Here is a 12,956-nt window from a genome sequence, read left to right on the forward strand (position 1 = left end):
AAAAATTGAAAATTCTTTCCTTCTGATTTTATATATAATAGTTGAGGCATTTAATGCTGCTGAACCACTTTTTCTCTCTTCCTCATTTTGTCAAGGAAAGTAGGAAAGAGGATCTGGCAAGGAGCTGAAAACTTGTAGGGAATTATATCAGTAGCTGTCTGGAGGACAGTTGTGGGAACTGGCTAAATTACCCTCAGCTGACAGCCTGGAGCGCCAAGGTTCTCAAACTTGAGCCAGGCATCAGAATCATCTTGGAGGCATATTAAAACTCCTGTCACCGGGCTGAGCTTCTGAACCAGACAGTCTAGGTAGAGCTACAGAATCTGCATTTTCTAACAAGTTCCCAGGTGATTCTGAAGCTGTTGGGCAGAAACCACACCTTGAGAACCAGTGCTGAGAGCCCCTGGCCCCCAGACTGGCCTGAAGCTGGAGCGAGGTCTTACCCAAAGGGAGGTTTGGCGGTAGAAGAGGTTCTAAGGTCAGCTGCAAAGATGCCTGCCAATCAAAGTCCAGCTAGAAGAAAAAATTAGGCTGGCTACAATTACTGTCAGATCTGCGTAGAAAGAATCAACCATAACCACTACCCAGTCATTTCCTATAAGCATCTATTTTAAATATGATGTTAATGCTTGATTTGTTGAGAATATTTTTAGGTATTATGAATTTTTATCAAAAACTGAAAAATGTATGGCCGTGGTTTGGAACTCATGTAGAAGCAAGCTCTTTAGAGCTCAGATCATGGCAAATGAAAGCATCACAGACAACAAGTTCTGGCCCTAATTACAGGAAAGGTGTCAAGAAGCAAAAATAGTTTCTTGAGAATGATATATGAACCTGAAGTCAAAGATCAAGGAGACAGAGTCTCTCAGATGGTAAGCCGCACCAACCCTTGGTTTTCCGTTACTAATAACGGCAGTAGGCCTTGACTTCCACTCCCTATGAGGGTGTGGTGCTGCTAGAGGGCCAGAGCCCTCACACTTTAGTGCCCTAGGCTTATCTGGGGATGCCTTCCACACCCAGATACCTGGCAGCAGGCCTTCCCCACTACACCTCTGTCTCGGGCCCCCTCAGTTTTCAGATACCTGCTCTTCCACCTTTTTCTCTTCCAGAGCCCGTACCCACGCACTACCACCCTCACGCCCCTACCCCTGACTTGTCTTAAATTGCTGCCCACATGTGTCACCACAGTTTGTAGTTGCACTACAAAAAGCACAAAGCACTTTCTCAGAGACTTGACACCCTGTGAGGAAGCCCCCATGGTTGGTCCTTTCTTTTTATTGTGTAAAGCTGAGGAAGCTGAGCCTGGAGACATGCCCCTCAAGTCGATGGCCAGGCTGGCGTAGATAGGAGCTGCTTCCTCCACTCCCTGCCAGAGTTCCTCTCCTAGCACTGGGGCCACTTAATGAGAGGGTGGAGCACAGCCTCTGAGTGAGAACTGAGAACTTCCTTTGCAAGTGGGTACTTTGAAAACCTCTGGGCTTGGAGAATATGAAGCCATTTCTTTGCCAGACAGGAAAGGAGCTATTTTTACAGAATCAGTATGAAGCCACTGCTTCCCATGACTGCAGAGCAAATTCCTGGGAGCAGTCACGCCACTCCCACCATAGTGACTGACTACAAAGCCCATTACAAGCTACCCAAGAACAGCACATCTTTTTAAAGTCTATATTGTTTTAGAGTGGTTTTAAGTTCGCAGTAAAATCAAGTGGAAGGTACACAGATTTCCCATATACTCCTCGCTCTACACATGCATAGTGTCACCCACTATCAGCATCCCCCACCGGAGTGGTACCTTGGTAGATAAACCTACACTGACACTTCATTATCACCCGAGGTCCATGCTTTACATGAGGGTTCACTCTTGGGGTTGTATACTGTACGGACCTGGACAAATGTATGATGACACATATCACTATGACAGTTTCAGACAGAGTGGTTTCACCACCCTGAAAATCTTCTCAGGAGAGCACATTTTTATTTCATAATTTTCAAGACCTATGTGATGCAACCTGCGTAGAGGATGCAATTTAAAGCTCAAGTAGTAGAAGCACTGCACTCGGATACCAGTCAGCCACAAAGATTAGACGATGAACTAACATTTGTCAGTTAAGAAAGTAGTTTGAGCCACACTGTTCTGTGTAGATAGAGCTTGCCAAAGCCACACCTACACTGGTTTCTTCCTTTTCTTGTTCTTTCTTTTCATTCACGTCTATGATGCCCACACTCTGTGGCAGGCCCTGTGCTGTGAGAGGCAGCCTGTACACAGGCGCTGCTTTCCAAGGGATTCAAAGTGGCAGTGATAAAGTCCAGGTATTCTGGGGCCTTTGGCACTTCCCCCGATCCATTTGAAATATGCTTGGGTGCTTTAGGCCCGTGGCACTCAACCTGGCTGCACATCAAAACACTCTGGGCAGCCAGTCCCATCTTCACAGGTCACCACCCTAGGCCCCATGTCCACATTTAGTTTAATGCACTGCTCTCCCAGTCTTTAAAATCCTTCATAATTTTTGAATGAGAAGTCCTTCAGTTTCATTTGGCACCACAGTCTGACCCATAAATTGTATAGCTGATCCTTCGGGCAGCTGTTAACTATGTCCAGGCTCAGGGTGCACCCAGACAAGCAAATCAGAGTTCTTAGAGGTGGGACCCAGGCCTCTACTCTATACTTTATATGAAGTGCACCTGCTCCCCTATAGTGGGTGGCCAACTTTGGGAACCACTGGTGGTGGTCCCGTGTGTGTGTGTGGGGGGGGAGAGGACATCAGATTCCCCTGGAGCCTTTCCAAACTCCACACACTAATGTAGAAATTGATGAATATTCTGATTCCTAAATATTCTGACCCCACCTGACTCCCAGGCAGGAAGTTTCAGTGAATATGAGATCTGTCTAGGAGATAGTCCTACTGCATTTTCAGTTCCCTGCATACGAGTTGCTGTGACGGTGACTGCACTGTTGGGGCACAATGGTCCCTGGATTGTGACTTCATATCCACATGGCTATGTTCCCTGCGACACCGCTGAGTGAGCATACCTACCAAGAGGCAGTATGACAGGAAAAGGGGTGGGCTTGGACAGCATCCCTGGCTCTGACTCGCAGCTGGGGGCTTGGGGCATGTTTTCTTTGTGCCCCAGTTTCCTTACGAGTAAAATGAGCATGATAACACCCAACTCACAAGGGTGCTGCAAGGATAAACTGAGATAAGACATGCAAAGAGCCTAGCACATTGCCTGGCACATAGTAGGTGGTCAATAGATATTGATGTCGTATCTCCTCCAAGAAGAAATGTTACCATATCTTTGCCTTCAACTTCCATCTTTTTACTAAAAGAAAATGTAATTCAGTATTATAGCAATAAGGAAGAAATACTAACCAATATTCTTCAATCGATATACTTATCAAATATGCAATTTGTATTCATGCAGCTCATGGTTACTGAATACTTCCTATGTCAGGGTGTCAGAAGGATGGATATAATATCTATACACACATATTATAGATCATACATGCATACACACATATATGTATATTTATAGACACATGTATGTGTGTATACAAATATATACACACATATATACACATACTATATGCACACATATATACGTACACATACATACATACATACATATATATGACAGGTTCCCGTTGTGGAGCACTTTTAAGAAAATTTTACTCAGTTGAATAACAAAAGTAATGCTTATTGCAACAAGTCAAACAACATAAAAGGAGCTAAATTAAGTTTACTAACTTTACTTCCCCACTCCTATTCCCACCTTGTAAGGCAACCATTTTTAAAAATAATTTTAAGTTAAAAATAGTTTTATGTAGTTTTTTTCCATTGTTTTTCTTTTGCTTCCACACACACTCTGTTTGGCTACAAACTGCACTCACATTCTGTAGCTTTCTTTCCTTTTCTTCCCCATTTAACAATACAAGTCAGGACGTATGACTCATCTACTAGTTCTCGGTAGTTCATGGCATTCCACAGGATGAATGTGTCATTTTCCAGCCATTTCCCTGGTTATGGGCATACAGTGTTTTGCTGTAGAAGAAAATGCTGCAGTAAACAATCTTTTATAAGAAATTTAAATACTGGTACTTCCTTTTTTTTTTTTTTTTTTTTTGAATAAAACAGAGATAGAGTCTCCAACAGGTTATAACCCAAGAGCAGACAAAGCAGAAGCCAAACAGGTAGTAATAAATATGCCCCCCCACCTTTTATGGGCATGCCTACCCCATACCAGGCACCACAGTGGGTCCTACAAGCTAGGAACATGAATGAGACTTAGTCTGACCTCAAGCAGTTCACCAAAGCAGCATTTGATTAATGTCGAAACCAGTGTCCCACATGATCTATGCCTTAAGCTCTGCATTGAAATCATCCTAATGGTGCTTGAGCCAACCTCTACTCCAGACCTAGCTTCCAACAAGTCCCCCAGACTCTGGAGCAATTTTGTATAAAAAGCCCTTTTTCTGCAGCTTCCTTCCAATGACTTCTGCAGGAGAAAACAAACAAAGGGAACTCCCAACCAAATCACAGAGATGTTAACTTGCTTTTCTCCTTTGGCCAGCAACAGATTCTGCTCACAGTTGGGTCCATTGTTTTCTTCCAGAAACTAAAGATAAAAGAGGAAGTCTCTCCCCGACCCCCCTCCACCAGCAGAAAGCCAGGAGTCTCCCCATCAGGCTTTTGACACACATGTCACTGACGTACTTGCAAGTAGATGCTAAAACTGCTTCACATGGAAGAGCTGGAAGTTACAAAGCCAAGCTAAAGAGTAGAATAATTTTTGAAAGCATGTTTAACAAGATTCAACAGATTTTTTTTTTTTTAAGCAGCTATGAAATAGTGTCACCAGAATTGTTTTTACTCCGGGTGATTTTACTGCACAAATGCTTAAGTGCTGCGGCACCCTTGGAGGTGTACCACTCGTGTTTGCTCGGAGAAACCACTTGGCTCTTCAGCTGCCAGGAATACAGGTAGCTGCCAGCCCCAGCTGGGGCACCTTCGGGACCAGCCTCGGCCTTCCCACCAGAGGCCAGCTCCTCCCGGCAGCCCAGGCCAGTGACCGAGCACGGTGGGAGGCTAGGGCCTGGGCCTTCCCTGCATGAGTGCTCTTTATTCTGGAACGCTCCAGGGGTGGATGAAACTGACAGGCCTGCTTCAGCCCGGTCTGCATGGCCATCTGGAGCTCTCCTTATTCATTCCTTCCTGCTCCCTCCTTTCTTCTTTTCATAAGGTCAGGTCTGCATTGTGATCTGGGACTCTGGCCAACCCTGCTTCCTCCCCTTCGATCCTGCACAGTGTCTGCTAACTTCCCTTCCTGACTTCTCAGTGTCCGCTTTCGGGGGGACCCAGTAGACACAGAAGTTTTCAGGGCAGTGTAGGAACATAAATGTTGTACATCTCATTCAGAGCACTAAAGCACCCGTACATATCCCCTAGCCCCTTGGATGTTCTTGCGTCAGGCTCTGCTAAAAATGAATTATGATCTGCCAAAGTGAAACTGACCGTTTCATTTCGATTATTCAGCTGGGACACAAATGAAAAACCAAACGTGAGGGATAACAAACTCATATATACTCTGAAATTTCCCTTTAGTTACCCGAGCTATTTTGAAGAACCGAGGCAAGGAACACGTTTAGTATAACCTCTGTGTTTGCGGTGAACTGATTGGGATCAGGACACCACAATGAGAGGACACTGTTTCTATCTCTGTCACTTTCACGGCAATTCCACTTTGAGCACTGTTGTGCCCACCACTATGGTGCCCTTGCGGTTCCACAGACGGGGAAGGAAATGGGTACTGATTGCATTCTTGTTGCAGGGGAGTTTGGAGAGGTGTACAAGGGGCGTCTGAAACTTCCGGGCAAGAGGGAAATCTACGTGGCCATCAAGACGCTGAAGGCTGGATACTCGGAGAAGCAGCGTCGGGACTTTCTGAGTGAGGCCAGCATCATGGGTCAGTTTGACCATCCCAACATCATCCGCCTGGAAGGCGTGGTCACCAAGAGTCGACCTGTCATGATCATCACGGAGTTCATGGAGAACGGTGCTTTGGATTCTTTCCTCAGGGTAAGAGCAGCTCCAGGGTGTGGATGACGTTAGCAGTGTACAGTGCTGGGGACACGTGTCAGCATGAGGACACTGCGGTGGGAATCACCCGATGAAATGTGAGTGGCCGTTGGAAATGGTAGCCAGGTTGACGGATCTGTTCCTAAAAGGATAGAACAAAGAGAAGCCTGTGGACCCTTCAGTAGGAGGATAGCGTGGAGTAGGGCCTCGATAAATGCTTGTTGGATGAATACGAATGAATAGAGGCGGGTGAAGAATGGCCATCGGCATCTGCATGAATCACGGAGATTGAGGAGACTTTCAGCTGCTGCACTGCCCTCTGTGATTCACGCAGACGCCCGTGGCCATCTCTGCCTTTTCCCCGCCACAGCTGCCCACCCAGCCTACTCCTTTCACCAGAGATAACACGGACTGCCCTTCTCTGATGCCCACGCCACCCACCCTTGGAGGAGGTGCTCCTGGGCAGGAAAGGAACAGACAGTGTCACAAGTATTCACAGGTCTTTTCTGGGCTTGATGAGGAATTGTGACTCCAAAGCAACCTGCAGCAGAGGTGAGGGGGTGCCTCGAGGCCTATGCCTGGGAGATCTGTAAATGGTCATTGTCATACATGCTCACATGGAGCCATCATAGAACCACCTACATTTCTGTGGGACATCACAGAGTGACTCCGAGCAGGGGTAGGTGAGAACATCCACAATGCCGATGTCTGGGGAGTGGCAACTGACATAACACAGGCCAGCCAGCAGGTCCCGCCTTGGACCAGAGCCTCAGCTGGGGACTGCTGGGGAGCCTGAGAGCAGAGGGTACACGGGCAGCATCACAATATGGCAGGGCCTTGTGAGCAAGGACTTCAGGGTAATACCAAGTGGCAGGCTATGCATTGTCACCAAAACTACCAAACAGTAGCTGGGACTGCAGATCAAAGGACCATTCATCTGCTTGATCTTGAAATATTCATGAGGTGACTGCTGAGATCATGCCCTCTCCTGGGTGCTGGGCCTATAGACATGAAAGAGACATTGCTCTAATGCTATGTAACAAAACACCCAAGATTTCAGTGTCTTACCATAATTTATTTTGTTCATGAATCTGCAATCTGGGCAGGGCTTATTGAGGACATCTTTGTTCCCTGTGGTGTCAGCTGGGGAAGTTAGAGATCTGGGGCCTGGAATCACCTAAAGACTCACTCACTCATCTTGGCTTGCTTGGGCTTCCTCACAGCAAGCTGAGTCCCAAGAACAAATGCCACATGAGAAGAAGGCAGAGGATGGACCACTTCTGTAACTTAACTTCAAATTCCACAATACTCTTCAACCTCTGTGATGGGCTCCCCAGATTCAAGGGGAGGATATAGACCCCACATTTTCATGAGAAACAACATGATGTCATCTTACACATAAGGGATGGGAGGTCCTGTTGTGCCCATCTTAGACACTACAACCCACCACCGCGGTCCCTTCTCTGAGGACATTAGTGCCCAAGGCATCTAGCAATCATCCGCCTAGATTCTTTCTGTTTCCATATGTGGTGTAAAGAGGTGTTGTGAGCCAAGACGAACTGAAAACATCCAGAGAAAACTTTAAAGAGGAAGGAGAATTATCTGATATTAGGGAATGAGGACCTCTCCAGCAGGCAAGGGGGCAGGCAGGTACAATGGAACAATGGAGCGGTGTGTGCAAAGGCCAGAGCCAACATGGCCAATCTGGTCATCTCTCAGCAGCTTGTGGTGGCTCCAAGGCTCAGAAACAGGGCTGACAGGCTGCGGTGTGGAAGGATAGCTGAGAGGTTTGTCTACAAGCTGCATTTGCACATACCAAAGCTACCTTGGCAAGCAAGCATACACTTTTGCCTCCTCTGGGTTTGTAGGCAGTAGTGGCTTATGTTTTGTAGGGGGCATGGGAATACAACTGATGGGGCTAATGTGCTTTGCCTACTACAGCTTCCTTGAGGGTATGGGTTATGCCTTTTATTTTGAAACCCCCAGTACCTAACACAGTGAGCACCTGGTAAATGCCGGTTGAGTGAAAAACATGAAAAGCCATTTCTGGCACAAAAGCATCTGGGAATGGCAGGAGAAATGTAGTCCTCTTGAATGTACATGGTCTCTTGTTCCTATAGCCAGACCTCTCATGTCAGAATGGGGTATATAGACCATGCTTTCCTGGGGCGTTCATTCGCGATCAGAGATCTCATGAAGAGAACCAAATAAAAGTGAAGAGAAGACAATGTTAGGAGAAAATGTATTTTCTGGAACCAGCCTCCAGACCTTTTTAGGTGCCATTTATTTCCTATGAGTCACCTGACCGTACTTCCCAGAGTCCCAGCGTGATTTGAGGACTGTGATCAGACTTTCTCCCTGGAACATATAGTGGAATGAGGAGATTCATTCTCAGGAGCCTGCGGAAAATCAAAACCCCACACTGATGCTCCCTCCACACAGGGCTCTTTCCATGTGGGGCCTGGGACATGGGGGCATGTTAGACACCGGTATTTTTCATGATGATAAGGCCCAAGTGGTAGGAGTAGAGCCAGGGGCAGGAGAGGAACACAGGGAAACAGAGGATGAGGGATGACAAGAAAGGAATGGCCAGAGCAGGCAGTGCCAGGAGGAGAGGGGAAATGAAGCGTTTCTGACTCCTCGCACGGCATGGAGGCAGGTAATCTATAAATCTAATTTCAGCCCTACTACCAAACCCTGGAGCATAGCAACATTAATTGATGTATCTGCTGCTTGGTAAAATTGAAAAGTGGGTCATCAGTTCAGTTCTACAGGGTCCATCTTCTGGGAAGTAGTGTAATTTTAGGATTACCATCCAGAGAAGAAAGGAAAAGAGTTAGTCCTCAATTTGAGCACTCCCCCCACCGTCCCCACCCCGAAACTGGTCACTGTGGTTTATGCTGGACATGGCAGCTTTAGAGAGTGGCTGCAGCTCCAGTTCTCGGTCAGTGTCAGAGAGGCTGTGGGCATCGGGAATCTGGGGAGTGCACTGGACGATGGCTTTTCACAGCCCACCCACTGCCCCTCTTCCATTGCAGGACTTAGAATCCTTGGCCTTCTGGAAGGATTAGAAGCACCATTATTTTTTAACCACACGTTCAGTTGGTACATTATTATCTGTTTTTGAAAATGCCAGCACCATGGGTTATGTAGCATGGAAATCTATAATGAAATATTTCCTTATTGGCACTCAAACCTAGGGGACTCAATCTGGCGGCTCTTGTATAATCTTAGGTACACCCCCTCATCAATGTCCCTCTTGTGCCATAGCCCAGAAGGTCAATGTATTCTGTAAGGCCTTCCTGCCTAGATTGGCCTTGTGGTTACTGCTGGCTCATCCACAGGTGGTCATAACTGGAAGACTCTTAGAAGGTAATGAGCAATGTCAAATGTGGACATTTCTTATCAGGGAGGCTCATTCATGGGCAGGAGCTAGATGATCATAACCCAGACGTCAGGAAGAGAACACCTGATTGGACATCCCACACCTAGGTTCTGCTTTGGGCTCCACTATGAGTCACCTGGCAGCCTTGAGCAAATCTTTTAACTCAATTTCCCAACCTATAAACTAAAGGCATTGAGCTGGATGATCTTGAAAGGTAGGTAGGTCTCTTACAGTTAAAAAAAAAAAATCTATGATTCATTCTCTTCAAACAAATCAAATAAGGGTTTCATTTCCTGAAGTGGATTTGTCAATGAAAGTTGAAATACCTAAATCCTTCCTGCCTAATAAAAGGGCTAGCAAGTGGCTTCAGTGAATTTGCTGAAAAGCAATTTCAGCAGAAAGCACTTCATGAAGGAAAGAAAGTTTAAATCACTTCACCCAGGCCTGTATTTTTTCTCTATACAGTGTTTTTACGATGTGATCAGCATGGAACCTGACCCTTTTCCAAAGTCACTAAGAAAACTAGGCCTTTTCTGTCTTGTTTATCTCTGTCTGCTGGTATTCTTATCTTTGGAAGTTCCTCTTGGAGAGTTATACCAATGAACTTGATATAAAATAGTTGATCATATTAGGGGATCTTAATATACTTATTATATCTTTAAGTTTCACCAGGATTATGAACTCAATGGGCATGATCCTGTCTTATTGTGATATGTGATTTCCCTTCAGGTTCTAAAGAAAATGTGTTGCCATTGCAAAGTCAGCATATTCCATGGAAAAGGCCCTGAACAAGAGTTAAAAGATTCAAATAAAAGTAGCATATTTGAGGTACACATGCCTCTACTCTTTCTTTTTCTATGACCTTGGCAGACATCATTAATCAATCATGTCACTTTTTGCTGCAAAGCTTATACGCAGCCTTATTCTCCACACAACATTTGAGGAAGTCGTTACCAGTTGATCAGAGATGGGATGTCAGTGAAGTAATTTGGTATTCTGGACTTAGATTCTTGTTATAAGTCAAAGCCACACAGTGATTTAAGGCTGATGACTTAAACTTTCCAGACTTCCTTTATATCCTCTGAAACCATCACCTGCCTTACACAAAGGAGGATCAAAACATATTCTAGAAGTATGACTTGCCATTCAAAAGTTACGAAATGGAAGAAATCATGTTTGTTAATTAACTGACCCAAATTTTCAGCCTGCATCATTAGCTGGGGTGTGGGCTGTTGGGGGGCTCTACTACAGATGTCAACCTGTTGAGCTCAGAATGCACTGTGAACTAGGTTCTCCTGGGGCAGTGATCCTAAGGTGTCTCCCTAACACACCAGATAGCTGTGGGAACCTATAGTCTTGCCCCCAAGTGTCCTCCATCCCTCTCACCAGGCATCTGAGCACGTGGAGGAGGTGGTTTCTGAGACATTATGGCCTGGCTGATAACACCAGTGGTCATTGCTGCTGTCTTAATATTCACGGCCACCGTGAATATTGTCCTTTCACATTGTCTCATTTAATCTCACCAAAATCCTATGAAGAATGGACACTGTGTTCTTGTTTTATAGATGTGGGAAGGAAGGCTCTGGAAGTTAAATAACTTGCCCAAGGGCACACAGCTAGTGAGTGGTGGAGCCTAGACCCCAGTCTGGGTCTGTCTGCCTCCAAAGCCAGGACTTTTAACCACTTCTTGGCCTTTGTTGACTCCAGAAACTATAAGGATGACTGATCTAAATATTAAAACAAATCAGATAGTAAAGCTGTTTGATGAAGGCTTACGTGATTTAAAGTAGAAACAGACATATTGCTGCACATTCTTTCAACATTTCTTTTTCCAGGATTGTTTACAACCAGCACCAGTCCCCTCCCCAAAATCTATCTACAAGCCAGCTTCTTTGGGGAGACATTCATTTTTAACCACATTGTTGTCTACACTTACAGAGAGGAAGTAACAAACTGAATTGGAAAAATATGACCCTTGTGACTCGCAGCTGAGATACATTTTCTAATATACAGAAGTTGCATGACAACTTTCTGGGGAGGCAGGTCTCCAGAGACCTACTTAGAGAAAATGAATGGTGCTAGCAAAAGCCTGGCTAACTTCTCGAGGAGGTGTTGATTGAAGTTCATTAGTGAGAAGGAGGATTCGCATCACTCACGGCACATCCAGCTCTCGCAGATGGGCACCATGTGCTGAACACCAGTCAGAGTTTCCAAAAAAGCAGATCCGCACTTCCTTTTGGAGTTGGTTAGAAGAAAATATTGCAGAGAAAGCATTCCAGGCAGGCTTGGAGGGGGTTAAAGTTTGAGTTAGAAACAGTCTGGAACTTGGGGTATGTCGATCCCAGTGTGTTTTGGGGGGTTTGCCTCTGGCAGGGGACTCAGGAAGGAGTGGAGGGAGAATCAGTTGGCTCACTCTGATTGATCGAGGGGCAGGACCCTGGAACACAGACCTAGGTTCACAATCTTGCATGAGGAAGTCTTCAACATTCCCACTATCATGGTTAGACTTTTTGATTGGTGGGGCTTTCTCGAATAAACAGGGTATTTTTGCAATAGCCGTTTTATTTTCCTTATTTATTTTTGCATAGAAAATGCATTTGTAGAAACACATGCATAAATGATGTATCCCACATATATTTAAGTGAGGTAGTGCATGTGAGCGCATTGTGTATCATCTCACAGGCAGCAGGTGCTCAATAAATGGGAGCTGCACCCACCGTTTATGCTTTCTGTGTTCACATGAGGCCGCTGGGGAGTGGATGCCTTGGCCTGTGCCCAGCAGTAACTACACTAGATCTAGGATGTTCCACCTCCTTCTACCTCTCCCCTAGTCAAAGCAGCTCAGTGCCTGGGCCATGCATTACCTATAGAATACAACTTATAGCCCTTAGGGCATCAGCTGAAGCTGGATTAGAAGGGAAAACGTGTTGTTGGAAACACAGCACAGGCTCCACTGATTTAACCAGTGTGTGCAGAAGCCAAGACCCAGGAGGTTTTGGGGGCAGGAGGAAGGGTGGTTCATTCACTGAGGTGTGTCATCAAGCCAAGAAGGAGAGCTCACCCAGGAAACGGTGAACCCACCATTGACTGGAAGAGGGCAGCCCTGTAGGTTGGCCTGAGGAGGAGAAGCAAGAGCTCCCATTGGCTAAGAGGGCCCACATGCCAGACGCCGTGTCTGTGCTTCTCCTGTCACTGATCCCTTTGAGGTGGGTGCAGTTATGCCAATGTCGAGGTCGACAGCCCTGGTAGGACCCAAAGAAGACACCTTCAGCATTTAGTTCTGGAAACAGGGAGATATGTAGTCATAAATTGAGCATATGTCTGTTGAGTTTTTTCTATTTACATTAAAGTTCTTAGCCCTGGGAATACTGTGGTGACCATGAGAGAGAGGGTCTTGTCTTCAAATTGGTTAGAGTCAAGCTGCAGAGAGAGACAGACAGGTGTGTACATACACACACACACCTAAAACTTGTGATGGGGCACCTGAGTGGCTCAGT

The 12,956-nt window shown here is 45.8% G+C and overlaps 1 protein-coding gene across 1 annotated transcript in view; it reads left to right on the forward strand.

Annotated features, from left to right (window-relative positions):
* The window catches only part of EPHB1 (EPH receptor B1), a 431,779-nt gene that overhangs the window by 369,401 nt on the left and 49,422 nt on the right, over nucleotides 1-12,956 (forward strand). Inside the window, exon 11 of the mRNA XM_055321648.1 lies at nucleotides 5,827-6,074. Coding sequence (XP_055177623.1) covers nucleotides 5,827-6,074 — 248 coding nt within the window. The remainder of the gene's footprint in view (nucleotides 1-5,826; nucleotides 6,075-12,956) is intronic.

The sequence above is a fragment of the Nyctereutes procyonoides genome, unplaced genomic scaffold, assembly GCF_905146905.1.
Source record: "Nyctereutes procyonoides isolate TBG_1078 unplaced genomic scaffold, NYPRO_anot_genome, whole genome shotgun sequence".
Classification (NCBI taxonomy): domain Eukaryota; kingdom Metazoa; phylum Chordata; class Mammalia; order Carnivora; family Canidae; genus Nyctereutes; species Nyctereutes procyonoides.